Source organism: Pleuronectes platessa, chromosome 19 (assembly GCF_947347685.1).
Source record: "Pleuronectes platessa chromosome 19, fPlePla1.1, whole genome shotgun sequence".
NCBI classification, from domain to species: Eukaryota; Metazoa; Chordata; class Actinopteri; order Pleuronectiformes; family Pleuronectidae; genus Pleuronectes; species Pleuronectes platessa.
Window position 1 is genome coordinate 10,982,374 of NC_070644.1, and position 27,272 is coordinate 11,009,645.

A 27,272-nucleotide genomic window follows, 5' to 3' on the forward strand; every position below is an offset into this window, starting at 1 on the left:
TTATCTGCATACATGTTGTCATCTTCTCAAACAAATGGAGAAGATGACAAATATTGTCTTTCACGCAACACAAAATAAGCCTGCAATGAAGAGAACAAACAGGGAAATACAGCCTCTAATGTTCAGTTTCATCTCAGTTATGAAACTACAGTTTGAAAGATAGAAGCAAAGAGATAGCGGGTGAAAGAGAGAGCGAACAGAAGGGAGAGGCACACAGTAAACCTCATCAGCATTCTGCAACAGGATTGTCTGGGCTTTGTTGTTTGTTGTGGTCCTCTAGCTTGTCTGAGCCATTTTAATGAGCGCATTTTTTCTCCTCTCCACAGATAACGCTCCTGTTACTCTCCCTTCACTTCCCCTATCTAATGTCTCACTCCGGATAAAGGTTTTGATCTACTACAATCATGTCAAAATACTGCTAGAATTGCAGGTTTTATCTTTTTTTTGCTCGATGGGGAGGGAGTTCTTAGAATGAGCACCGAGAGATGTGACTAGACAGCAACGGCAGCTCTACGTGAAAGTCTGACAGACTGGGCCAGTTAAGATTAAGCGGTGTTCTGAGACGTGAGCTTATCACTATTCTTTACACACGCTGCAAGAGAACACTGCAGTGGAGGCTGTGTGCACAAAGAAAACCTGAAATTCAAAGTTAACTTAGATATGACAGGATCTCCCAGATCATTATTATGCCTACAATTTTTTTTTTAAGGAATCAGAAAAGGACAAACTGAGAGGGCAACCATGCTTTGAACTTTTTTTAAGGAACTGGAAAAAAATAAATGCCAAATGAGTATCAGTATGTTCACTAAAACATGCTGATTGAGGTGGGCGGTAGCTGGGCGCAGACTGTGCACAAACCTTCTAAACCATCCATTCGTCCAATTGACTATTTTGTGGAACACCTAGTGCATTCAGCGAGCCTTACTGCTGACATTCATCACCATTTACGATAATGACAATTTGAAAATAAAGGTGGTGTCCAAAACAAAATAGATGGAAAATGCAAGGAGGAGGGATCCAATAAAAAATTTGTCCAAATCTTGGGGTGGGCAAGGCTGTGATTTCAGTTGAATTCTGACTCCAGGCAGAAAATATGTCTAAGATCTTAGTTCTACTTATTCTGTGCCAGTATAAGGGATTTTTTCTATATTAAAAAAGTGATAATTTATATCAGACGTGGTGTATTTTTCAGAAAGCCATTTTATAAACTGTCCTCATAAATATTTTTTTTGACAAACAAGGTGTCGAATTAAAACACTTGATAAATTAATTCCGCACTTGTTTCTTATGTGACGGGGAAGTATAGTGTATGATGATTTCTACTTTGCAGACATTCAACAAAAAACATTCACAGAACGCTAAGAATTTTCCTTACAGATCCAGATATCCTGCTGGCTGGTGTAGTCTATGGCGAAGCCGAGCGGCAGAGTGTCTTCATTTGTCCCAGTCACTGGAAGCTCAGCCCGACTTGCATCTTCCAGGATCCAAAGTTCCCATATCTAAAAGGACGATTATTTGTGGAAATCAGTCTACAGACATCAAAATGAGAATCAAAGCCATTTCAGAATTTTAGAAGAAAATCTGTTCAGGTAAAACAGAGGATGAGAACCATTAAATTAAGTCTACCTTTGCTTAAATCAACTTTCACTCAAATAAGTAAGTCTTAGTTTGTCAATCACTGAAAACCAGGATTCCTTTGTGTTTAAAGTTCAAACCGGATACATTAATAAAGACAAAATTGAGCACATCTACAATAAGAACGCCAATTGACAGTTTTTTTTATTAACACCAATGCCAGTATTGTTTCTGCTCAATCAATCTGATCAATTTTCTGTGGGAAGAGAAGTCAGACTAGACAGGTTTTGAGCATAATTGCAACTGCTTCATTACCTCTGAGCAATGAGGTCTGTCATCTTCTAAAACAGATTGACGTAAAAAAAATGCACAATAATTGTTGTTATTTAGAAACAAACATGACTAACATAATCATCTAGTAAATGGCTGGATATACAGTGGTAGGGCATGTATTGTATAATTTCTGGATGTGAAATATTCATTGAATTTTCTGAAGAGTTATTGGTAATAACTTAATTAGGTACCTTGTCGTCTTGTCTGGATATGACGCTGACCTCAATGGAAGCTGCTGATGCCGCAAACACAAGGTCCCTGAAAGGAATCCACAATGAAGCAAAACAAAACTTTAAACAAATTTAATACATCACAATAAATCAAACACCAGTGTTTTAAATCAACAGTGGCATGCCTTTTGGGTGCCGACTGTAGCATAAGTGCTTGAACACAATCTTTCTTACCAGTCCTCTACATGGCTCAGGAAGTAGTGGTGCAGTCGTTCAGTGCAGCTGCCGTACACCGTGTCACTAAAGTTTAGATACTTCGTCTCCACCTTCTCATCCTTTTTCTGTAAAAGTAAAATTGCATAAAATTGAATTACTTCAAATTCGTTAGAGTAAATCAACAACAGATGACATCTCTGTATGGTGAAAACATATTTTGGCTGCTTTATAATTTCAGATTTAATCATTGTTATCATTGAAAGAATTTCCCTACAAATACTGAGAAACACATGCATTCACATTCTTCCAACTGACATCAAGTTACATTTTCATAATCTATGTCACACCTCGTATTAAGAAGAAGTTGTATGATGAGCTGTTAACAATAAAAAATTATGAAATCATGAGTGGGACTAAAGGAGTGCAACCTGACAAAAATCCAAATGTGATGAGGTGATCAGTATGTTGCTGTAAACCGTGCTACTCACAGGGAGGGAGATCAACACGAGCTCGGGAGGAGTCTCAAGGGATCCATCCGCAGCAGCGTATACCACCGCAAACACAAAGGTTTTCAGCCAGAGCACATCCAGAGCTGAGAGAGACAATGGAGAGAGAAAAATACATTAGTCACAGATAAGACTTAAGCAGTCATAAAAACTCTTGAATCTTATATAATTTTATATACACAAGAGTGGTAATTTCACCTTTGACCGGTTCATCAGGGGAAGAACTGTAGAAGTGTGGACATGGGATCACCTTCTTTTCCTCTAGTGCCTTTTGAACAGAGGAGATAATCAATTATTCATCTTGTCAGGTATTGGGGTGCTGCAACTCTCTGCGAGCACAAACGTTTTTTTATTTTTTATTACAGCGAATTAGCTTCACTTACTGGTGTGTACTGACTGACTGTGGCATTCATTTTTCCTGCAGCGACTTGTTTTCCTTTCGGACTCCAGCTTACTGTGTGAAAACAACAAGTCGATAGACATAATTTAGGCCACAGCAGAGATACGGAGTACAGGTCAACTCAACTGCTACACTCAGTCTCACTCACGGCATGTGATGCCACTCGATGCTGGTAGCTGTGCCTGCACTTTGACACCGTCTGTCACATCCAAAATCAGCATGCTGCCGTCAGACAGACAGGCAGCCACAGTGGACGCCTGGGCGGGATTCCACTTCAGGTCCTGCACCACAGTGCCAGAGGATACGGCTGCCTGCAGTGATGCAAAAGGTAACTTCTGTTGTTTCGCCTGGAAAAGAAAGAAAAGATGAGAAATCAAAAAGGTCAAATTCTTAATGACTATATCTTATAGATACTAAGACATTTGATGGATGAAGACTAAACTAAACTACTAAAAATGTATCTTGATCATTTAATAGAAACAATCGTCAGCTGGATGACACTATTGTCTTCGCATTAGAAGCAAGTCTGCTGCAGCCGACACTATAGCACTGAATAACAATGTAGGCTTCAAACAGACATTCATTTGTTACAGAGACACATCAACTCAGTACCACTGATGAGACTGCAGATACATTTTACTGTCATTTTTCTCTCAGGCATTTCCTGTTGCACATGCTCAAGCACAGTGAAGTTGAAATTGCAAATCGATCTTCATGATTGTTGTAGAACCTGAAATAAAAATGATGGGTGCCCCACAATATGATGAAATCATTAAAATATTCACCTTGTTAATGAAGGTGCGGACATCGTAGAAAGTGAGGAATAACCCCCCTCCCTCAGAGACGCCACATACTGACAATGTAAGTTCATCACAGCTGAGAGCCAAGTGGTGCACAGCCAGTTCCACCGTCACCTCTGCCAACACTGGTATTCCATTGACTAGAACAAAGAGGGAGATTTTAGTAAATTGTGAGTAGGAGAGCAGAGTAGAAATTAGGTGAAAAAAATATATTATAAGTAACACTGAATGAGATGACAATGCATTGTGAATGTGAACAGATACGTTTTTAAATTTATATATTGTATGATTGTATTCATACCTATTTCATTGGAGGTTCCATCAACTCTATCAGCAGCCAGTATATCATGTGTCAGGTAAACTTTGAATGTTCTGTTGAGCCCAACAAAACATAAGCCATATTTATTTGAGAGGGCGAGCAGAGTGGATCTTTCTTCAGGCAAATCCCCAGCAGGTGCAAAAACTCTTGCTTTCTTCATCTGACGAAACTGAAAATCCTAAAACACAAAGAGAAGAACTCTTTGTTACTTCATGGTGAAAGTAAAGGGTGGTGCAAAAATATGGCTCCAGTGCAATAACTGCAACTTAAACTGAACAGAAGGATAAACAATCGTATACTATAAACATGCTTTTTGACTGCAGGGCTCGTGCCCTTTAAGACATAAGGAGCAAGTTGAGCTGTTCCACACCGACTCACAGAGGACCTTTAAGTTACGGTAATAGTTTTGTTTGAAAACCTAGGACTGGACCATATGTCCAAAAGTTATATCAAGAAAAAAATCATTGGTGAATTTAGATAGTTATGCCAAAAAAATCACTCATTATTATTTCTTCTGAGTTTAAAGACATATTGTTGCCCCCTAGTGAAAGTCGCAGTATTAAACTGTTCCTTATGGGCAGAAATCCACAAACACTTGACAAATTTGACAAATCTGAGGAAGATCAATTATGTGTTATATCCTTACTACGTTTACACAATGCATAATAAATACATCGGTAAATAATGGGACTTTTCTCACGTTGCTATTGATGGGATTATACTGCATTAATTTATGACATTGTTTTATAGGCAAGCTTTAAAAAATACTTGCTGCAAAAACTTCTATTGAATTCATGAGACCAGGGAAGTAAAAACCAGGAGAAGGATATACAACTAAAAGCTTTTCATATTAATTTTAAGGTGCATACATAAATATATAGCATATATATACACAATTCAGCAACTGTTTCCATGAATGCACGCTGCAAATTGTCCTTCTGCCTGACTTGATTCTTTTTGACAGAAACGAAAACGGAAGTTAAGACATTAGCTAAAAGCCAGTGCTTCATTCACGTCAAAGTCTTGATTCTTAAGTGTTTTAAAGCTGCATTAACTACAGATCGAGGGTGATTGGTGAGTCCATTTTACACACAAGCGGTTGTTAGTTCACGTGCCATCAGGTTAAACGTCAAGGTTCACATCAACAGTAACTCTTACGTCTACCGAGCTAGCATACCAACATGATTGAATTATAAGTACACCATCTTTCTTGAGAGGCGTTTTAACATCTCTCTTTTACTATCAGTGAGGTCCAGTTTATGAATGTGGCTCTGTAAATACGTTCAGGTTGAAATTGAGTTAACAGGGAGACCTAAAACCCTACCAGCTAGCTGAAGTGCTAACGTGAAGCTAACCAGAGGCAAGGAGGTGGACTGGCATGGTGCTAGCAAACATTAGCTCAGACATGCTAACCTGCGGGGATAACAGAGCTTACCTTCATTTCCCTCTCGGGGGGAGAGTCCGTGTCGTCGCTCATTCTGACGGAGAGCGACCGCTGCTTTACGGAGAACCTGCCGATTCACTGCGTGTCTATCCTGGTGTGGATGTGAACCAGATTCATGTGAAGCCACATTGGGGCTGAAACTCGGGAACTGTACAAACACACGCCGCGGCGCGTTTTTTGGTAAAGGAAACAACGTCAGAGCTGTGCAGGACGACGAGTCGATGACGGAGCGAGATCACCGAGCAATGGATGTGTTATTAAAACAGTCGTGGGTCAACTAACCTTCGCAGCATGGGGACAATATCCGGTTTACTTTGCCATTAAAATGCACTTATGGCTCCAAGGCATATGGATTTATGAAGAAACACTATTTTCAAATTCCCCAAATATCACTATAACCAAGTTATTACTCCACTTACCTGTCCTGCTGGGATAAATTCAGTTTTACAAAAAAAAGTCAGAGGGGACACTGTTATAGCAATAAAAGTCATCGGCCTCATAACCCGAATTACACATCCCTATTTACTCATAAATTACTGAGGGATATACGATGCTGATAAAGTCAGTAATAATATGTCTGACAGGGTAGAAAAACATTTTGGTGACTACAAAATAAAATGTAAATACTAAATATTAAAAAGTTAAATCTAGTCTTTAGTCATAATTGCATTGGTTCTTGACAATGCCCTTGTGTGAACTTGAATGTACACAATTCTAGAAAGGGGTCACAATCAGAACAATTCATTGTTGTTGTCTATTTATCATATAACTTTAAAATGTCCCCCATAAAACGATTAGTTTAGATAAATTTAAAATAATAATTTCACAAATTGGGATCAATAAATTACATCTATCTGTCTATCTAATCCATATTTAGCATATTATAACTATATTCAGCACTGAAGAAATCCCTACAAGTGGCCAATCTGCCAAGGTCACAACATCCCTTTTAAAGAAAATACTTTATAACATTCAATCAGACAAAAGACAGCCGAGGACAGTGTATGGTGAAGTAAGGACTTTTATTAGAAAGCAGATTTTTCTGTATTGCATTTAAAGAAATCATGTACTCTTAGACTACACAACCGAAACTGGTGGTGGCACACAACCATGATGGGAATGAAACGTATATTCTTATGCAACGTCAAAAGTGGCAACTTGCATTTTTTCTTGTTGTATATATTATTGATGCTTGAGTCGGAAGGCGCATAAACATTTTCAACATTTTTCATTTTAACCATAAAGCAGTTGTCAACACTGTCAATGTCCCATCCCAGTTTGCCTGGGCCAGGTTGATAGTGAAGAACATTACCATGATCAATGTGTAAGGTTGCATGATAAGACCCTCTTTTTTTTGTCATATTTAGACTGTTGCCCATCAAGAAGTTACCAATAAGCCCAGACTGGGCTGAGTTCGACCCACGCTCTACAGAGCATTGCAGATATGGTCCATGTCAACATGGAACAGCTCTGTTCACGAAGCACCAAAGTATCAGTCCTTGTTGCAGAGACACACACGTAATAACTATAGAAGGCTGGGGTTAACATCATAATGTCCCCCGACTCTGGGAAAGAGTAAGCGAGCAGAGACCAAAGCAAGCTGGAGAAAGACAAAGCATATAGCAAGAGCACAGCAACTCATGTCAGATCTCCCATAGTGCACTTTGATTCTCATCCCATATTCTGATTGTCAGCGCTCTGAACACATGGCTTTAAAAGTTGCGTTTCCCCCCCGTTCACCGAACCCTCGGTCGCTCTTTACGTTTTTCCTCTTTTTCTTTCATTTTTCTAAGTAGTTCTAAAGTGCTGGCATTATATTCAAGGACACACACATACACATACTGTATAAACTTTAAGTGCATTTGCTGAGTCTGTTGAAAGTTTCAATGCACAGTCAACTGGGTAGTTATTCTACGTATTTCACTCTTTAAACTCTACTTTGTCGTAAATCTTGTCAATAAACATTCAATAAAAGGCCAGGGTGCGCGGTAAAAATACAAACCCCACTCGTTGCAAGAGTCTTTGTTTGCTAACAGTGACAACAGTTATTCAGCATAAAATACATGGTGCATAAAGATCAGAGGTTACATCCGGTTAGAACAAGTTTTTCCAAATGGCATGCAGTTTATGATACCAGTGTCTCTTTGCATATAAATGTATTGTTTTGAGTTCGACCATTCAAAGTAAGAAAAACCACTGTGCCCACATTTGTTTTACAACAACGCGGGGGTGAAGCGAGCACTATGTAGTGTTTTAGAAAGTAAACAACAATTTATTTGCAAAGAAAATTTGTGGAAAATAGGGTGTTTTTAATCAACAATGCCATCCCATCTCTTAAAGCGTGGTTTTCAAATCATGCAGGTGAATGGCAGATATTGTAACATATTTATGTCACTAAATTAAAGGGAAAAAAAAGATTCTGCTTTCCATGAAAGAAACTTTTACAAAAAATACATTACATACATTTTACAGGACTTTTTTCAATAGAGCTCTTCCTCCCAAGGGTTAGCCATGACATTCTCTGACATTTTTTTTTTTAGTGCAACTTTATTCATGTTCAATTTCACCCTGCACAAGAAAAAGGCCCCAACCAGGAAACAAGGAAGAAAAAAAATGTGAATATATCAGGAGACATAACGTAAACAGTTTTTTTTGGGGTGTGACTAAAATAGAAATCATATGCTAGATTCATTTTCCTTTTTTTTTGCTGTGAGTCTTGGTTGTTTCTGATTGGCTGTTGAATGTGTCCAAGTGCCGTAAATCTGTCGCAAAAACATAAAGCTACAAAATAATATATAAATTGTTACATATATAATTCTATAAGCAAAGTTTCTCAAAGCCAATATTATTGGTGAATTTATAGACTTACTCTGCCACTATTTTGTCTAGTTTCTCTCTGAACCGAAACATTCACAACACAATATCCACGCCAACACAGTCACAGTCTAAGGCACTGCTCCTCACCCCTTTATCACGATAACTGTGGAGTATATCAGTGTTTCCCCACTGCAGGTCATTTAACACCTCGAATACCTAAGTAGTTTAAGTAACACCTGTTCCAAACCAGGCCTTGGATAAGCATAGGTTTATAGTGCATGAAAATATAAAGAGAGAAAAATGTATTTAACATATATGATAATTTCACTGCACAGTTGAACATTTATGATTGAATTTACTAGGGGTGGCATGCTGTATTTTGTAACTTAAATTAATTATTGGAGTTAAATGTGTATGCATTTTTGGGAAGACTATTACTTTGAATGACAAATAATCACAAGTGCATTAAGGTAGTGGCTTCAACAAGCAACTGAACACCTTTATTCTTTTATTTGTATTTTTTTTTTTACAAGAGCAACTTTAGGAACTGTCACTTAATAAATTAGAAAATAAGAAATAATTTGCTGAATTTTTAAGAAATCTTCAGTTTTGCGAACACACGTGTCATTTCAACATTAGAGACACAACTGTTGGGATAGAGATAGTATAAACAGCGGTGTAATAAAAGCCTGTACTTGAACCTCGCCCTGTGTCTGCCACAGTGGAAGACCTGTTCAAATATGTTCTTTAAAAAAATCACAACATCACTAAAGCTTTAGGTTAGAACATCATCCAGCCGAACAGCCAGATTAGTTTTATATTATGGCCCATTTGTTTGAGAGTATACAATTAAGGAAAGAAGTGAGTCATACAGATATATAAAAAAGAGATTCAGTATTTTACCATATATTCAGTCAAGGCTCGGAGCCCTCACCAAAGCAGTGCTACAGTTTACATTCATCCATCAGCTCAGCCATTCGGTCACAGCCCTGTTTTATCGATGGCAGATCACATTTCTTCAACCACAAAACAAAATAAGAAAGAAAAAGAAATTTGTAAACGTCATTACTATTATTACCTAGTGCAATTTTAACCCTGTGTTTCTTGTGCAGGGCCATCTTAAAGCACCCCCCCCCCCTCCCAAAAAGAATATTTGTAGAAAAGACAGAGAATAATCTGGCCCAACCTTCGCAGTGACACAGCACTGATGTTTCAAACAAATGGGTCCAATATACACTGAGGGCATATTCAGTTGTTTCTGCTTAGTTGTTCATTCATGCTTTCACATTCTGTGGTGATAAAATATGACATTTTCTATTTTCAACCACTTCAGAATTCCTTGTATTTTCCCAAAATAATGGCCGGTGGCTTAGAATTACCCTGGGGTTAATACATTGACGGGGCTCGATAGTCTTATCTCGTGATTAAATCTGCGGGAAAACTTGGAAAATGGAAGAAAACATAAGGACAGCAAAGCTTTTCAAAAATCTTTTCACAAAACAATAACAAAGAAAGGCTGCTCGGACTGCGTCCTTACATGTGGCAGATAGTGTGAAAACATAGTAAAGAAGAAAAGAAAAAAATTCTACGAAAAGACAAATAAAGGTTTACGCTGCTGTTCGACATTGCCTTGTGACATCCAAGTCCCAGATTATTTGTTTTAGAAACAGTCATTGTCAGAAAGACCATTTGTTTTTTCCCCACAATACCCTAAATTTAATAAATAATCAGGGTGATGTGGAGGACACAAAAGATTCAGTCTTTAGTACAGTCACATTTAGGCAAACTCCTTAGTCTCCCACCTTTAACCTTTTTTTAATTTGAGTGCAAATGCAATAAGCCAGCAGAAATTGCTCTTATACGTTTTATTCAATAACTTACCCCCCGACACCCCTCCCACCCCCCTGGGGAAAAAAAAGCAGGACGGAAGCAGGACGCTGTAGTATCGCACCACATCAAGGTAAAACAGTGCTTCTCAATGGCATGTTTTATTTCTTCTACCACTTGGTGTAGTGCACGTCAGTCTCCTCTACCTGTGGTGACAGAGCGCTCCGTAAACAAACAAACAAAACAAAAAAAAAGAATCCAACCAGTACTGTGTCAAACACAGTCACTTCTGGGTAACATCAGAATCAGTTCTAACATATGTCAGACTGTGGTCTTTGAGAAACGTCCAGGGGAGAAATGGATAAATTAGTTCTTTTGCGTAGTAATTGTATATCTCGAGGCAACAGTAGCTGTTTGTTTTTTTAAATCATTTCTATGCAGGTTTGTGGCTTTGTTGTTGTTGTTGTTGTTGCTGTTGTTTTCCATAATTTCTCTGTATCCGTTGTTTGTATTCATGCATGCAAGCGTGGGTTGTAGGGTTTGTTCTTGTCCGTGTATCTCCAAGACAGAATGATAACTGGTAATCGAAAAGGATTCTTCAAAGTTAAAAAGCATCGTTACGTTATTGTATTTCTTTGAATGGTGTATTCAATGCATTGGTGCATATATTAAAAGGCTATTATCTTAAATGGGTGCACATGTGTGTGTGTGTCTCTGTGTGTGTGTGTGGTTAGCGGGGGCTGTCTGGAGCAGACACAGGCATCACATTGACAATCTAATCCAATGTGTCATGGGAAAGTATGCATGAAAAAACAAGTCCATGTGATAGATTATTAGTTAGATTGCGGAGAAGTCTTTAACTTTCCCAGGAAACCCTTTTTCCTCTTCTTTATCATAAAAATGAAGTCCTCTTTTATAACAGGAAATTAAAATTGTTTAGTTCAATTGTGCTAATTCAGTGCTTGACCTTTAATTGCTTATCAAGAGAACTGTCTCTCTGATCTGTTTCTCCCAAGGTTACATGGGGTTTTATTCTTTCAGAAAACTGAATTATTTTTAAAACCATCATATCACACAGTCTGTGGACTGCCAGCCAGCAAGTGTTACTTCTGTGCTGCGCTGATATCATGCATCATTACAGCCATTTGTTCTGGTATCAGGCCTTTGTGATATTGCTGCAAAAGCTGAAATACTGAGTCAATACAGCACATCATTGATTTGCGTGATGTGCTAACACAATGCCTGTGTCTACTTCCACTATCAATTAAGTAAGTGTGTACACAAGCACATGGGTGCGCATGCATGTGTGACAAATTTCTGTTAGCGAGATCTACGAGCGCTGCTTTGTGTGCTGACGATTCCTGGTGAGGAAGCACAGAGGAGAAGAAAGAGCGCTGGACAAGATGCAAGCAAAAGAAAATGAGGTGTTAAAACAGATTTCACAATGTGAGAGGCAGCTCCCAACAAGGGACGTTCACTGTCCATTCACCCTCAGACCTTGTTCAAAACTTTCCACTTGCTGCTCCGACGGCGTGTCTCCACAATTGCCCGCCTCAGCACCTGGGATCAAAGTCGGTGCCCCAAGTGATGCATCGACACCTTCTAACCCAGCTTCATCCTCATCTTCCTCTTGCTCCTCCTGCACAACTCCATCGCCTTCAGCATCAGCTCCAGCCGCCCTGGACCCGGGGCTGCCCTCTGTGAGCGGTGGGTGAGTCCTTAGAGGGTCCTTACGATCTGGATAATACCTCTGCTCTAGGTTCTTGAAGTCGGCCTCGAAGGGGAGGGATACCCCTTGTTGAGAGGCGCCCATTGCCAGGCCAAGACCCACAGCAGCACCCATGCCCATTCCTGCACGGTACACTTCCATGCCGTCAGGCAGCATGGACTTGATCTTCGGCAGCCATCTCTTGCGCACGCGCCTCGCGTTGGTGCACATGTCGGCAGCAATCACATTCATTTCACTCTCCTTGAAGTTAGGGTTGAAATTCTGACAGTAGACTGTAAAAGAGAGAAAATAACAAGCTGCGTGTGGGCAAATTGTGTCTTTTGAAAATTCTGTCACATTCATATGAAATGATCGGGACAATAAACCTACGTTTTACAGCGTTGAGGACCCTGCTGTCCAGGGGTTTCCTACTGGGGTCACTAGTAGAAGAACGGATACCTGTCCCACAGCTATTGGCTAAAGTGTTTCTGCAGGGATACAGAGTCAACACCAGGGGGCAGAGTCAGCTACAGGCACATGCAGTCGGCAAACATTGGAACACTCATAACTAACTGCATTGCACAAACATGGCCACAGATGGAGTGTGAAAGTTGGTCTGTGACAACTGCGGCTGTGTTGGAGTCATAAACACGGACTTGAATATCACAGTGGGTCCTTAAAGACAACACCAGACTCTGTAGTCGTGCACGCCTTGATACTCACCGATCAAAGAACGTAGCTAGCAGCCGGCGGAGCAAGACTTTGTGTTTGATCCCGGCACATAGATGACAGTTCATCAGCTGGCCTCGAGTCATGAACACCTGCGTACCTGTGTAGTTAAACAAAAAGGCAAACGAATAAGAAACAAACATTTCTTCATCTTTAGAGACTTCAGCATTTCTCGCGTTGCCGCAACCACTACTTCGTCTTATTTTTTTCAAATTCATGTTCAATGAGATTTTTAACGGAGCTGGAGAATCACACACTGAAAGGAAAATAATCAAAGTTAAAGGCCATAAAAGCATAACCCTGTTAAATTCCTTTGTTTTGCTTATTTTAAAATACTGTCTCTTTCAAATCCATGCATTGTTTTCTGGGTCTCACATACCCAACACATTTCAAATGTGTTCCATTCCGTTTCCATTCAATTACATCTGATTGAAGGGGACGAACTTCACACAGCTTTGCATGTGCACATATTGTGTTTGACTGGAGCGAAGACTGCTTTTTTGTGTGAAAAGATTCAACATGAAATTGATTTAACTTTTCTTTCCATTAAAGGAATGATATCGCTGTAGCTTGATGTTGAGCGGTGCCTCTGCTTTGAACAGCTCTGGTCCGACAGCCAAGAGCAATATCTGGCAGTTCCACCAAAGAGTTCAGTTTTTTCTCTCATTGAACCAAAGAATCTATTCCCTCGTGCACTCGGAGCCCTCGAAGGGGCCATTTGGCAAACCCCTGGCTGTCGTAGGCTTTTTACTCCAAAGTGACTTCTGTCTAGTCACTCCCCCATAAAGGCCGGATTGACGGCTGCTGCAGAGATGGTCATCCTTTCTATTACACTCTTCACTCTCTACTGGAGAAAAGTGTTCATCTTTGTGTTCTCCCATTCAGACATGGCACAGTGACATGGGTCAAACCTGAATGAGTGAATCATCTGACCCTGGATATGAAATGAGTAAAATTTGCTGAGTTGTCAGTGGTGTCAGATTGACCTATTTAAATAGGGAAAAGAATTGAACTGACTGTTATTAACCAAATTTATTTTTATTCGATGCTTTAATATTGACGTTATTTTATATTAGAACTGCAGTTTCTTTCCTTCGGGTCAAAAGCAGGTTGCATACATGTGTCTGTTGGATATAAGGGATATAAGAGAAGGTCACTGTTACCTCTGCAATCCAATCTCTGCCCAGTAATGCCTTTTTTACACTAAACTTTGTTTCCCCCGATGGTGCATCATGTTGAATATTACATTTATGCTGGAAACTGAGGAGCTCTCTAGTCTCGCCGTCTTGCCAAACTAGCACGTTCATTCAGATGTCATGTTTCCATCACTGCCAATCAGACCAGGAGCCGATAAAAACCCATGTCTACTGCAAAGTGATTTGACCAGGGAGGGAACGCCGATTGTATTAACTCCCATTGCAGACAAAATCCTGATGTTGGTTTGTGGTTTAGTGTTTTTTTTGACCGATGGAACAATTGGACAACAGCCTAAAATGATTCCATTTCACATGGATAGAGTTTTTCAACTTACTGCTTTTTTGGTTGAAATTGGTTTATTCAGTTAAATTCAATTTTGGGTGGCGCGTAATAGCAAGAAGGTTCCTGGTTAGAACCCAGGGTTTGCATGTTCTCTCTGTGTCTGTGTGGGTTTTCTCCGGGTGATACGGCTTCCTCCCAAAGTCGAAAGACATGCAAATTGGATTCAGATTAATTGGAGGCTCTAAATTGTCCGGAGATGCAAATGTGAGAGTTCATAGTTTGTCTCTGTAAGTTGGCCCTGCACCTCTCACCAAGTGCCAGCTCTGATTGGCTCCAGCCCCCACCCTGTGTGAGCCTCAAAGGATAAGCTGTATAGATAATGGAATTAAATTTTATTTGAGTTTCAAATTATCTAAATGTCGACAAATTGTGGAGGAATGCGCGCCCTTACCAGCGACCAATTCCAGCTTCTCCCCGGGGTCCCCCTCGGTGTAGAGCTTCGGGTGGCAGCGGTAGCCTATCTGGCTGATGAGGCTTGCAGGCAGCGCCACCAGGTCCCGGCGGATCAGCACACAGTTGCGGTTCTCCAAGGCCAAGGGCACCACCGCCATCTCTGGCTTGTCCTGGACTGAAGAAAGAAAGCAGGAATAGAGAAGGTTCAAATAGGGTTTAAAAAACCCTGAGAAGGGTTACGCTAACCACATCAACAAAGTTCTACTAACCCCTGCGTCCCCTATTCAGAGAGAGGCTGCAACATTTAACTGGGGTAGGTTGGTGTAATCTCATACAAAAATGTTGTGTTTCATAAATGTTTCAGAGCTTTGCAGATGTATCCCAGATAAGTCATGATGCTGCATCAGCAACTTGAGTTTTGGAGGGGGACAGATCCAAAGCTGGGTGTTAGGTTCTAAATCGCGAAATTCCTTCCTTTAACCTCTAAGATGACTCGCGAGTGTATGCACATGCACGCACCTCTCTCACACATACGCGCACACACACACACAGGAGAGGAGAGACGGACCTGAATGGTTCTCAAATATCTCACAATGTCACCCTGGGGTGCTCTGAATGATTGCAGATAGAGTGGATTTCATAAATATCTGAAACTCTAGAATTTGACAAGCCTGCGTGATGCCTTTGAGCTGCAGGATGCTAAGAATGACAGAAAGAGTGTGTGTTTGGGTATGTGTGTGTGCACATGTGATTTTGAGTTTGTGACTATCCATCAGTGTCCAGCTTGTGGGTTCATGTGTAAATGCAAACACGTGATTATGACTTCTCTGCGTGCAGTGTAGGCAAATGTACACCGACAGTAGATGATGAGAGTACAACATAACAAAAAGCAGCACAGACCAGTTGTGATAAGGAGTGTGTTGTTGGTCACGATGCACTCAAATCATAACTCCATAAAGCTATCTTTATGCTGAGAGAGCCCACACACATATTTGAGGCACACAACATCCTGCCTATTCAAGATGCGCAGGATACGTGATTTATGAAAGATTAAATAATGTAACTGGGATGAAATTAATGCGCATCCGTTTTTTTTGGCTCAATACACAAGAAGTCTGGAAAAGGAGAAACAAAAGCCCTAATTTCTGAATAACTATATATTTCTGCAAGTCATGCCGACTTTTACTTTTAGCTTTTTCTGATATTAAAGGCATTTTGTATATCTGGGCCAAGGGCAATTGAGAGAGTGATGCACTTAGTCAGATCTTAAATGACTTGAAAGATAAACTCGAAGAATAGTAATAATAAAAGTGTAGTTGACTGAAGTATTGGTGAGTTTGTTGTGAGGTAAAATTGTAATATGACCTTTTGAGAAGAACATCCTGAATTCTAGAGAGATTTGGATGATAAATGAGATTCCATCTTTGGCTGTTTGAATTAACGAAATACTCACTCCCATAGGGGTTAGCTGAACGTCCATAGAGATGACTGTAGGCATCCTCTGTCATTCCATCATAGGGCTCTTCCTCAAACTCCTCATCTTCATTCTGGTAGGATGTTGGACTGTCAGTGGTGGGCAAGCTGGACGATCCAGGACTGGACCTTTCTACTCCTAATCCTCCTCCGGCTCCACCTCCGCCGGCCCCTTGAAGGTGGTAAGTAGGCATACCGGGGACTGGGTTCCCTCCAGCCGTCGTGTAGAACAACGAACTCGCCCTCGCCAGCCGACTGCCCAAGTCTGAGGAAGAAATCTTGCTTTGTATTGAGGGTATCGTCAGGGGTGTCGGTTCGCCCCCTTCTAGTTTAATCTTACGCTGAAGGAGCAAAGACTGAGGCCAACCGGGGGTTCCCAGCAGGGCAGCCACCGCCAGGCCGTTACCATTATTAGAGGGACTCTGTGGTTCGGAACATGTTTCCTCTAAAGACCCCGCTGTTTGCGAGTCACAGTGAGGTGAGTTGGCTTTGAACATTAGGTCCATGCCTCTTTCAACTATATGCTGAATTTGGAGGTAGCCAGCTGTGTACATGACCACCAGCTGTTCGCTAGCTGCCATTGTTAGCTTCCCTGTGTAGCAGAAAGTGAGGATCTGCTCAAAGCAAGCAGGTGTGACTGAGGAGGGCAACTCAAACTGGGTCTTGGTGGAGCTGCTGAAGAGGTCACGGAAGTAGAGGCTGCTGGCAGCCAAAACGGCCCGGTGGGCTTTAAAAGCCTGACCTGGTTGATGGAAATAACAGAGAACAGAATAAGAACTTCAGAATGAATGATGTAGAATTAAAATGCTGTTTCTGTGAGTTCTATGAAAATAATTATCCAGATTTCCTGCTATTCTACCTTTGACCAGGATGGAGACATCACAGTAGTGTCCCAGCAGGCGCTGCTCGTTGAGGGAGCCGAGGACCGTGGCTCCAAAGTTGGGTATCTCCACATGGAGCAGCTGGGACATGTTGGCAGAGAGGCCGAGGAAGATGGGGGCTTCAGATATTCACTGCAGACTCTGCCACTGAGAGAGGCATCTGTAAAAGAAAACGTGGAGCATTGGAGAGGAGAAACACTGTGATGAAAGGAGTGAATCGAAAACGTGTAAAAGATGAAAAGACGTGCCAGGAGGAGGTAAGAGAGGTGAGAAGGAGAAAGATTGAGAGTCTCGAAAGGAGCAAAAACCCAGAAAGAAAAAAAGGGAGTTGATGCGAAGTGAGATAAAGGAATAGAGTTGAGGGAGAAGTGAGAGGTGTGTGAAAGAGAGATGGATATGTATGCGGAGAATGGTGGGTGAGAGATTAGAGGCGGGAGAGAGAAAGGAGGAGTCAAGTCGGAGCAAGAAAAAAAAAAAAAGACTAAATACAATACAGTGCCGTGCCTACTGTACACAAGAACAATGTGAAATGCCTCAATGCTATGTTGTGTAACATGGTTAAATTCCAGGAACCTGGATTCCAGGACTGACTCCATGCATTGCACTAAATGAATCAACAACAGTTCTCCTGTGGACTCAGATGACCTGTGAGACGGCCATGACAACAACTTTCTTTCAGTCTTCTCTCATTTCTCTCTGCGAGGAAACCAAACTGAATCAGTTTCTCTACATTTTGCAGACTCTATATTGTTGTCTGACACATGACACACACGGCATATTTACACCTTCTTTTCTTCCCTGAACCTTGTGTCATTGTTTTTTTTCTCTTCCTCCCCACTAACACACACACACACACACACACACACACACACACACACACACACACACACACACACACACACACACACACACACACACACACACACACACACACACACACACACACACACACACACACACACACACACACACACACACACACACACAAGTTTCACTATTAAGAAATGCTGCAGAATAGTTTCCAGGAATACAAACAGAAAAAAGTCCCACCCCCCCGCCCCCTCTCTCTAACACACACACACACACGTACACAAACACACATAAATGCGTGCACACTCACACTCCCACTTCATGAGTCCATACAGGCAGACATGCACAGGCTCACTTACATAAAGGCGTGCATGCATGAACACATAGAGCCCGGGCTGCATGAGGGAGATGACTGTGTACTCTGGCACACAAGCACTCACCTGGAGAAGCCAGCACATGACTTTTCCTGTGCACCAAACACACACCAAACACACAGACACACACAGACACACACATATATAAAGAAAGTGCTATCCCAGACAGTTCTGACCTGTGTTAAGCCAGTCCTGTGGTTCAGACACACCATGGAGCCTGGATACACACAAACACACCAGCAGCAGCAGCAGCAGCGGCAGCGGCACGAGCAGCAGCCGGGACCAGGACAGACGAAGAGTAGTTAAAGAGATGGAGGGAGAGCACTCTGATGTACTCCGTCTGGTCGACTCCCTCTTTTCACTTAAAGTGTCATTCCCACTGTTTCAAGAAGACGATCCACCACTGCCGTCTGACTGACTTTTTTCTCTCTGTCTGTCTTCACACAGCCCTATGTTCTATCTCTATATCCTCCAAAGCCCCATTCTCCCTGCTCAGTGTCTGTTCTAGTGCCGTCTCAAAGCCTCCCTCCACCTCCCTGTCATTATCTCTCCCTCTGTTTCTCTCTCCCTCTCTCTATTCTCCAAGGGTTGAATTCAACAAGTGCTGCTGTAAGAGAGAGAGAGAAAGAGAGAGAGAGGAGAATGGGGAGAGAGAGAGAACGAGAGACAGAGCGAGAGAGAGAGAGAGAGAGAGAGGAGCAGAGCGAATCAATGATGAAAGGAGTGGGAGGCTCGGTGCGCGTGCGTGTGTCTGATCAATGCAGTATCTATACGTCGCAGGGAGTGGGAGGGAGAGAAAAACACAGGCTACAGTTACAGACGGAGACAGAGACTGGGCAGAGCTACAGAGCAAAGGAAGGGAGGGAGTGAGCGAGGGAGGGAGGGAGGGGAGAGCTGAGACAGAGAGAAAGTCATTCGAGGACAGTACGAGCAGAGAAAGACAATTAGGTTGAAGCAACTTCTGCCACTTTGCCCCCCGGACACAGATGCCTATATGGTGGGTGTCGATAGAGCAGGGGTGACTAAGACGAAAAAGGAGAAATGAAAAGAGCTCATGGAGGTCACCGCCGTCATTAATTAATTAGACAATGAATAGTGAAACTTCAGAAAATCCCTTGTTTGACGCAAGTCTGGAGAGAATGCGTCACTTGATCGTCTTGGTAAAGCAAACTCTTACCGACTTGGCAGCTATAATATATACACTGCAGTGATCGTCTAATCCGAGCTATTTAAGAATTAAAAAGGTTAATCAAAAACATAGTCTGTCATTTTCAAGGTATTTCCCTATTTTCTTGCAGTACAGACAATATTTTTTTTTTAAAGACATTTTACTTTTGAGCAAGTGTTGTGTATTTTCTCTGAATCATGCAAAGACCTCTCTGCCAAACACCTACACACAAGCAGAGAGAAGTTCTGTCTTCATGGAAGACTGTTTGGTGCATGAATTGATAAATTGAATGATTAATTTACGCCCCCTGCTTTGGTGGCTCAGCTTATGCAGGTTGATATTTTATGTGTTTTCATGTCATTTTTTTTGACCGGCAACTGGGAAAAGGCCTCCCTGAATGTGGCTTGATGTGGATGAGGCAGGACATGGAGCCAGATATGTCACAGCCTGTGACGGGGAAGGAAAGACAAAAGATAACATCAAGCAGAAAGAATAATTTCCAGAGAGATGCGAGTGCGAGGATAAGAATACCAAACTGATGTAAGTGCATGCACAGTATACACTCATGCACATGTTGTGTAATAGCAGCAAACAACTAAAACCACATTGTGGGAAATTTTCTGCATTTTGGATGATGCGACATGAAGACAGTAAACATTTTGGTAAATCATTTCAAGATCTCATTCGTCCTCGCACCTCAGAAAACACAATCTGTGAGACAAAAAAGAAAAACCTGATGCAGAGCCTTATTATATCACAAGTTTGGCCTCAGAAAGCAGCCAGACACATTGCACTTTTTTTTTTTTTTGCCAGACAAACCTCAAGTAGAGAAAGTTGCGCTAAACCCGAACAAACTTTTACTCTTCAGTCACAGCGGAAATACGAAAGGGAGGATATCACAAAGCCTTGAATGCAGTGAGTGAGTCAGAGTTTGCCCCAGCAGTGTGATATCTGCACGGCACATATAGGTACACATGAGTGAGCACCCAACAACAACAAAAAAGAGCACAGTCAAACACAAATCCGCAAGCACACTGACGCAAACAGACATTCACTGTTCTTTTCCACACATACGCCAACACACGAGTCAAGGTATCCTGCTCGTGCACACACACGTTCTGTTTGTCTGTCCTTCTGTGAACCCGCCACACCGCTTTTCCACCAGTCCGTCCATCACTTATTGTTACAATTGTGTCCTTACATCGCCTCCTGCTTCTCCTCTCCCTCTCTCTCTCTTTCTCTCTCCCCGTTCTCTATCCTTTCCGCCCCGCATACCACGTACCCACTGTCTCTCTGCCAATTAATGCACACAGGGCTGCATTGCAGTGAGGCTGGCGCGTGCCACAGCAGCAAAAGCACAGTACAGAGTCTACAGACATGCATGTACGTGCCAGCCGGGCAGAGCGAGAGGGGAGGGAGGGAAGGGACGGATGGGTGGGTGTGAGGGAGGGGGGGGTTGAAGAGAGGGAAAAGGGAGGGGGGAGAGAAAGAGCAAAAAGGAGAGTGAACGAATGAACGGAGAATATGTCGAGTCAGGCAGACAGCGCGGCGGTGTGCCACACTGCACATATACACAGGCTCACATATGTGGACGTATATATATATAGATATTTATATATCTATATATATGCAGGAAAGGAGGAAAAGATGCACGCTGTGTGCATCCGCAGAACAAGTGCAAAGACACACACATTCCAACAGCACATACACATTTGCAAACACACAAAATCAGGCACACGCAAATTGCAATCTCTTCTGCCTGCATTAAATATAGACTTTGCACATCCCTGATAAAAAATATAAAAGGCATGAACTCCCTCAACTTGTTTGCCTTATGATTGCTGTATATGTGCATGCCACTCTGCTGCCTGTGTCCCCGTTTCCCTCTGTGTCTGTTTACATTTCCATGTCAAAGTTTCTCCCATACCAAGGCGTGTTTTTTATAATCATCTTTATATACTGAGCTATGACTTTTGGCACTGTATTTCAGGTGTGTGTGTGTGTGTGTGTGTGTGTCGGCGTAGTCTGTGAGTTTTGAACGTCGCTCTGATTGCTGTTGTCTGCTTTGTTGGAATGTGTTACATCCATTTTAATCAAGGATTCATACCTACGCACAGTGTTATTAACTGTAGCAGCAGGTCCAGGCATATTTGAATAATATGAAGAAATGAGTTGATTCGCCAGATGGCTGGCACACACACACACACACACACACACACACACACACACACACACACACACACACACACACACACACACACACACACACACACACACACACACACACACACACACACACACACACACACACACACACACACACACACACACACACACACACACTTTAATTGCTAGTTATACGTTAGCTATACCCAATGACAACAGGGTACCATTCGAACATAAAACCATAAAAGTCATACACAGTTAAGATTGATGTATCTGCCATTTATCATCTGGCTGAACAGTTCAACTGGGTTCAATCGTATTGAAGTAAAGTTGGTGTCATATAATGCAAATATAAACCTAACTCCGATATCTATATATTGAGAGGATACCTGCACAGACACGTAATAATGATTATGAATATCTCATATAAAGCTGAGAAATAAAAGAAAAAAGGCAGACTGAAGGAAAATTTTGAAGTGAGCCAAACAGGAACAGCTCCTTCCCCTCTCGCTTATGTTGCCTCTATACAATCTCAATATGAACAGTCCCCTCGTTATAAATATTCAGATCCTGCAGTTGTTCTCATGTCTAAAGTGTACCAGACAACAGATTCTATCCACGTTGAGACGGCAACGCTCCCTGGCAACAGTTCTACCAATCGGGACGGAGCGGGTGTCTGCCTGAGTCTGTCTGAGTATCATTATGGGATGTCGAGAGAGAGAGAGAGGGAGCGAGAAAGAGCGAGAGAGGCTGCTTATCACTGCTTATAAAGCAACATCATTCCCTGTGTATAGACCCCGCTGGGTGAAGTTGTCTGCACATAGTCAGGATCAAAATCATCCTTTTCTTCAACAAAAAAAGGCAAAATGATTCACACAGTTACGTAACAAACAGACAACTCTGAAATGATTTGTGGTGGGCTGAATATTGTCTGGTATCTTTCCACTTGTATTCACTCAATATGCACACTAATCACCCCAGTCACTGACTATAGGAGAAGGAGAGAGAGGCTGGATTTCAGGTTTAACTACATGCACAATGCTGTCTGTCTGTGGGAATACAAAGAGGTCATGTAGACAATCACATGCAGGGGATGCATTAAAACCTGTCTCATCATGTATTGCCAGAATTATTTTTGATAACTTCTAATGTCACAATAGAAAGTATGAGTTTTTTTATACATCAATTATACATCATTTATTTGTCCTAATCAATATAGTGTGACCAATTCAAGCTTTTGGACTTCTAAAAGTTATAACTCCATATGTAAGATTGCCATGCCCACCTAAGTAACAATGGTTCTAATGAGCAACCATTAGAACCATTGTTCAATGTGAAAGGGGTCATTCAGAGTATCAAACTCGCAGAGAGAGTTATAAACTCTGCAGTTTGCAGTCAGTTCTACAAAGTTTTATACCATCTTTTAGTTCATTTTAGTTTAATTCTCCAGTATGCAACTTCAATATTTTCACCCACTCACACACCTTTATATTCAGCCCTACAAACAGCAGGCAGCTTAAAGTGAATAATATCAGATAAACCTATCGTTGATGCAGCATTGATCAGCTTAAGGCGCTGGGGTATTGTTCTCAGGGGTGGTTGAGAACAAATACAGAGCCAAAAGAAGAGTTTTGTTAAGTGGCTAAAGACAAGAATCTACCAAAATGAATTCTAATATATATATATATATATATATATATTACAAGGTAACTTATAATAGTTTATGTTGTCTGTGTGTTCATTAATTAAGATACATAATGTGCTCTTGCTCTTGTTTTTCCTTATTTACACGTAGCTTTTGTCTATTCAATGATTTGTAATTCAGGCAATTACATTTTTGAAAATTATAGGTTGAGACTATAATGAACAAAATATATATATTCCATCCTTTTTAGATATACTTGCCTATCTCTGCAGTGGCAAGGGGACAGACAGTCACATGCAACCGTGGTTATATGCTTTAATGTCAAGCATCTCTATTGAGGAAGACGCTGAAGCGAGAACACGACAACGGCTCTTATTGCAGCAGTAATCCCGGTGATGTGCAGAAAGAAAACCAGACAGAAGGTGGAAGAGCATGTACAGTATGTGAGTGAATCTGCGTGTGTGTGTGTGTGTGTGTGTGTGTGTGTGTGTGTGTGTGTGTGTGTGTGTGTGTGTGTGTGTGTGTGAGATCCTCCGGAGGCAAATGCATCGCTAATGGACTCCAAGTGGCTGAGGGAGGTAAACAAACAAACAGCAGTGGCCACTATATCACACCAAACTCCAGTGACACACACAAACACACACAAAACCCACACACCCATGGACATACGTGATGCCTTTTAGCATATATTTGATATCTGAAGATGTGGTGATGAAAGAGGCATGGAGATCGAAAGGTACATGACGGTAAGTATGTTTGAGAGACGTGAAAACGGGGAGCGGAAGAGGGGAGGCAGACGGACATAAAGAGAGAGGAGGAGGGAGGGAGTGTGTGTGAAAGATGCAAATAGAAAAGAACAAGAGAGAACTTGACAAAGTGCAGTCACAGTGAAATGAGGCGGCGTGATAGAGATCGGTAAAGCTCAAAAGGAGTTTGGGTGAGGAGAGACACTGTACGAGCCAAGACGACCAAACAAATACATTCTGTCGAAATAGACAAGATTGGCTGAAGGAATCATACTCCCAATCAAAACTTGACCAGTATCACTACGCCTTGAGATATTGGTGACAAAGCCAAGTCATAGCAACAGACGGACAGTTTGTTCAAATCAAACGAGATTCCACCTCCACATTGACGACTCAAAGATGTCAGTATCACCAAACAGGCCTATAAGACTGCCATTTCTAGGAAATAGAGCCCTGCTCTGTGAGGAGAAAGGGAAGAGAGTGCAGAGTGACACAAGAACATCAGGGGAAAGCGTTTAGGGACAAAGACAGTTGGATTTTTTTGGGGGTAATAATAAGCTCATATTGCAGAACCGCGGGAGCCTCCGGGTCGTTCCAGTTTATAGAAACACATAAGTGTGACGTCGGAGGCAGCAAGGATACTCAGACCCAGGACTCACGCAAGACTGAAGTATTTTGAACAAACACTGACACAAGACCAAAAAGCCCCCTCTAGTTTATAAGGAAGCAACGTAAGCAGCACAGGAAGAAAAGGAGCCAAAAGAGAGAAGCAAAAGCACACAAAAGGATTCAAGAGTCATCAGTGGAATAAATGTGTTCAAGATCAGTATGACAGCAGCAGTAGCAGCATTTTGGAATGTGTAAACAAGCAACTGCATCATGGGTACCATGTGATATTTCTACTTTTGGGACAGTTTCTAACTAATAAATGCTGAACGTTGGCAGCAGCACGCAGCTGCCATGTGACCATTGGGTCATATAACTGTACATTTTCCATGAGCCTGAGGGCCCTAATTTCATGCTGGCAGACACTGATCTACGACCCACTATTGACATTTTTTAGATTAGTTTTTCTCACCCTTTACGATTTGGTTATTTTGTATACCACCACGAAGGAGAGCATTCAGACATTGGTGACATCTAAGGTATCCATAGCATATTATATACCTCCGACAACCTGGTTGGTTGGTTTGTAAGTTGAAAGGTTAGAAGGTTGATTTGTTTATTGGTTTATTCGATTTTCATTGCAAGGAAAGGGCAATATTTAGGTGATATCTAGAAGTGGGTGCAATTTGGTGCAGCTTGATAAAGGTAGGCTATATTTCAAGTCTGAGATCTAGACTCAATTAGGTGAAGTCAGGTGCCAGGCACTTAGAAGCTGGCAACTTTATCATCAAGCAACTAAGTTATATCTAAAACTTCTTCATGGAATAAAGTTAGTATGAAAGTATGTGAACTTTAAATATGTCAATCTTGAAACACACTTGAAACAAACATCACTTCCCCATGGCATCACAGTAAAGGTGTTGTTCTCCTTGTGACTTGACAAGGACACCAGTTGAATCTCATTTGTGGCATCTCGAACACGCTCCCCCCCGTTTCCAAACTGCGATGGTGCCATGACAGGGACCTTACTGATTTAAGAAGGAGCTAATTAGCTCTGGTTGATGCTTGCCTTCAGAGCACCTAGATAATTTATTCTCGCAAGTGCGATTACAAAGCAGGGGCGCCGCTGCTGTGCTAGCACTCCTGGCCACAAGACATCTGATACTAGAGTATTCTAAAACACTGGATTTGTGCAGCTTCTTGCACTTTGATTCGCAAGCACATGGCCCGAAAACTACATTCATATTGTCTTTAATATGTCCTTCATCTGGGGACAACAGGGCCCATCGGTTGATCTGCTGAGTGTCACTGACTGTCACACAAGGACTTCAATTAGGTTACATTTCACTGGACGTCTCACTGTTTGCGAGTGTATGAGTAACAGTGGTGACACACCCTATGCATTTGTTCCAAGCATGACTTGATTTTCACAGCGCTTCAGATGGCAGAACATGGAGGAAATCAGGATAAATTCACGAGAAGTAAAAGCTCATGAGTGCTGATCATGCACACACTCACATGCTTTACAGAAAAGACCCATGAATGGAGTGGTGACAGAAAAGGTATGCCATTTGTGGGTTGTTGTTTTTAATCTACAAACTGTATACATTTAATGTTGATCTGCTCAACAGACAAACTTATAGTTTATATTTTTTTGTGGTTGTGTCTTGATTTATCGATAACACTGTTTACTTGAGGACTGATTACATTCCCTAAAACATTCCTAGAATATTTCTTATCTTGAAATTGTTTTATTTACAATTCATTTATATTCAGCCCTACATACAAATCTCTTCATCTCTTTCACTTCTACAATGTGTTGCCTTTTGTTTCCACAATTCGTTGTATATGTTGATCTAGATTTTAACATTCAGATCTTTGTTGATATAAACTCCAAGTCAGCCTGGTAAAATGCGATCGAGAATTTGGAGGTGGATTCCTTGTTTTAGACTCATTCAAACAGCTTCATTGGTTCTACTGAGTGTTGGGGAGTTTCCGGCCATTTAAAGCTCTTTCAGCTTGGTGGGGGAGTTTCAAGCTGTTAACAGAAACAAATGCATTTGTATGAAATGTGGTTTCAAACAGTCACTGTGTGTTCAGGGAAAATTATGAAAGGAAAAAAGTACAGCAAAAAAAAAATTGTAACTTATTTTCCTTATGAATTTCAAAGCCTCATTCATTCAAGCGCTCTGTAACGCAGAGATTTGGGGGTTATTTCTTTGGAAAAAATAACTTGCTTGCCAGCAAAATATTGGAGACTTACAGCAAACACCCTCATAAGGCCAGGTGCTTACATTTTATCCTTGTAGCTTCTGGGGCATAGCTGAAAAAACTCTCCCTGGAAAAACAACAGCACAGACTCGAGTTTAAATCCAACTGCATTACCTCCTGTCATGTCCCTAATTTAACTCTTTGGGTCACTTGAGGACATCACATATAAACATGTCAAAGTGGAGCATTTCCTTTTGTACTGTTTAACCTGGTCTATCGGTTTTTACCTGTTGGAAACACGTAGTGTGTTGCAAAAACAATTTCAAAAGGTCTATGCTGTAGGTATACATGTGCTAGAAGCATGTGACATGTTGCAACAGTGGATTTACATTCCAAGAACAATTCAAATCTGTGGA

The 27,272-nt window shown here is 41.4% G+C and overlaps 2 protein-coding genes across 11 annotated transcripts in view; both read right to left on the minus strand.

Moving 5' to 3' along the window:
• Nucleotides 1-5,958, minus strand: part of nup214 (nucleoporin 214) — a 32,339-nt gene extending 26,381 nt beyond the window's left edge. For all 8 annotated transcript variants that reach the window (XM_053410786.1, XM_053410784.1, XM_053410783.1 and 5 more), the window contains exons 1-10: nt 5,755-5,958; nt 4,302-4,497; nt 3,986-4,140; nt 3,349-3,547; nt 3,184-3,254; nt 2,999-3,068; nt 2,783-2,886; nt 2,313-2,419; nt 2,100-2,166; nt 1,376-1,499 (exon numbers count right to left, since the gene is read on the minus strand). In XM_053410786.1, the coding sequence (XP_053266761.1) occupies nt 1,376-1,499; nt 2,100-2,166; nt 2,313-2,419; nt 2,783-2,886; nt 2,999-3,068; nt 3,184-3,254; nt 3,349-3,547; nt 3,986-4,140; nt 4,302-4,497; nt 5,755-5,796 (1,135 nt within the window). In that variant the 5' untranslated portion in view covers nt 5,797-5,958. The remainder of the gene's footprint in view (nt 1-1,375; nt 1,500-2,099; nt 2,167-2,312; nt 2,420-2,782; nt 2,887-2,998; nt 3,069-3,183; nt 3,255-3,348; nt 3,548-3,985; nt 4,141-4,301; nt 4,498-5,754) is intronic.
• Nucleotides 5,959-6,766: 808 nt separating this feature from the next.
• Nucleotides 6,767-27,272, minus strand: part of LOC128424560 (nucleus accumbens-associated protein 2) — a 30,080-nt gene continuing 9,574 nt past the window's right edge. For 2 of the 3 annotated variants that reach the window (XM_053410794.1, XM_053410796.1), the window contains exons 2-7: nt 17,109-17,290; nt 16,230-16,991; nt 14,775-14,951; nt 12,839-12,944; nt 12,506-12,603; nt 6,767-12,408 (exon numbers count right to left, since the gene is read on the minus strand). In XM_053410794.1, coding sequence (XP_053266769.1) covers nt 11,882-12,408; nt 12,506-12,603; nt 12,839-12,944; nt 14,775-14,951; nt 16,230-16,991; nt 17,109-17,220 — 1,782 coding nt within the window. In that variant the 5' untranslated portion in view covers nt 17,221-17,290 and the 3' untranslated portion in view covers nt 6,767-11,881. Of the gene's footprint in view, nt 12,409-12,505; nt 12,604-12,838; nt 12,945-14,774; nt 14,952-16,229; nt 16,992-17,108; nt 17,291-18,490; nt 19,140-27,272 lie in introns of those variants that run through there. The other variant, XM_053410795.1, reaches the window with a different exon arrangement.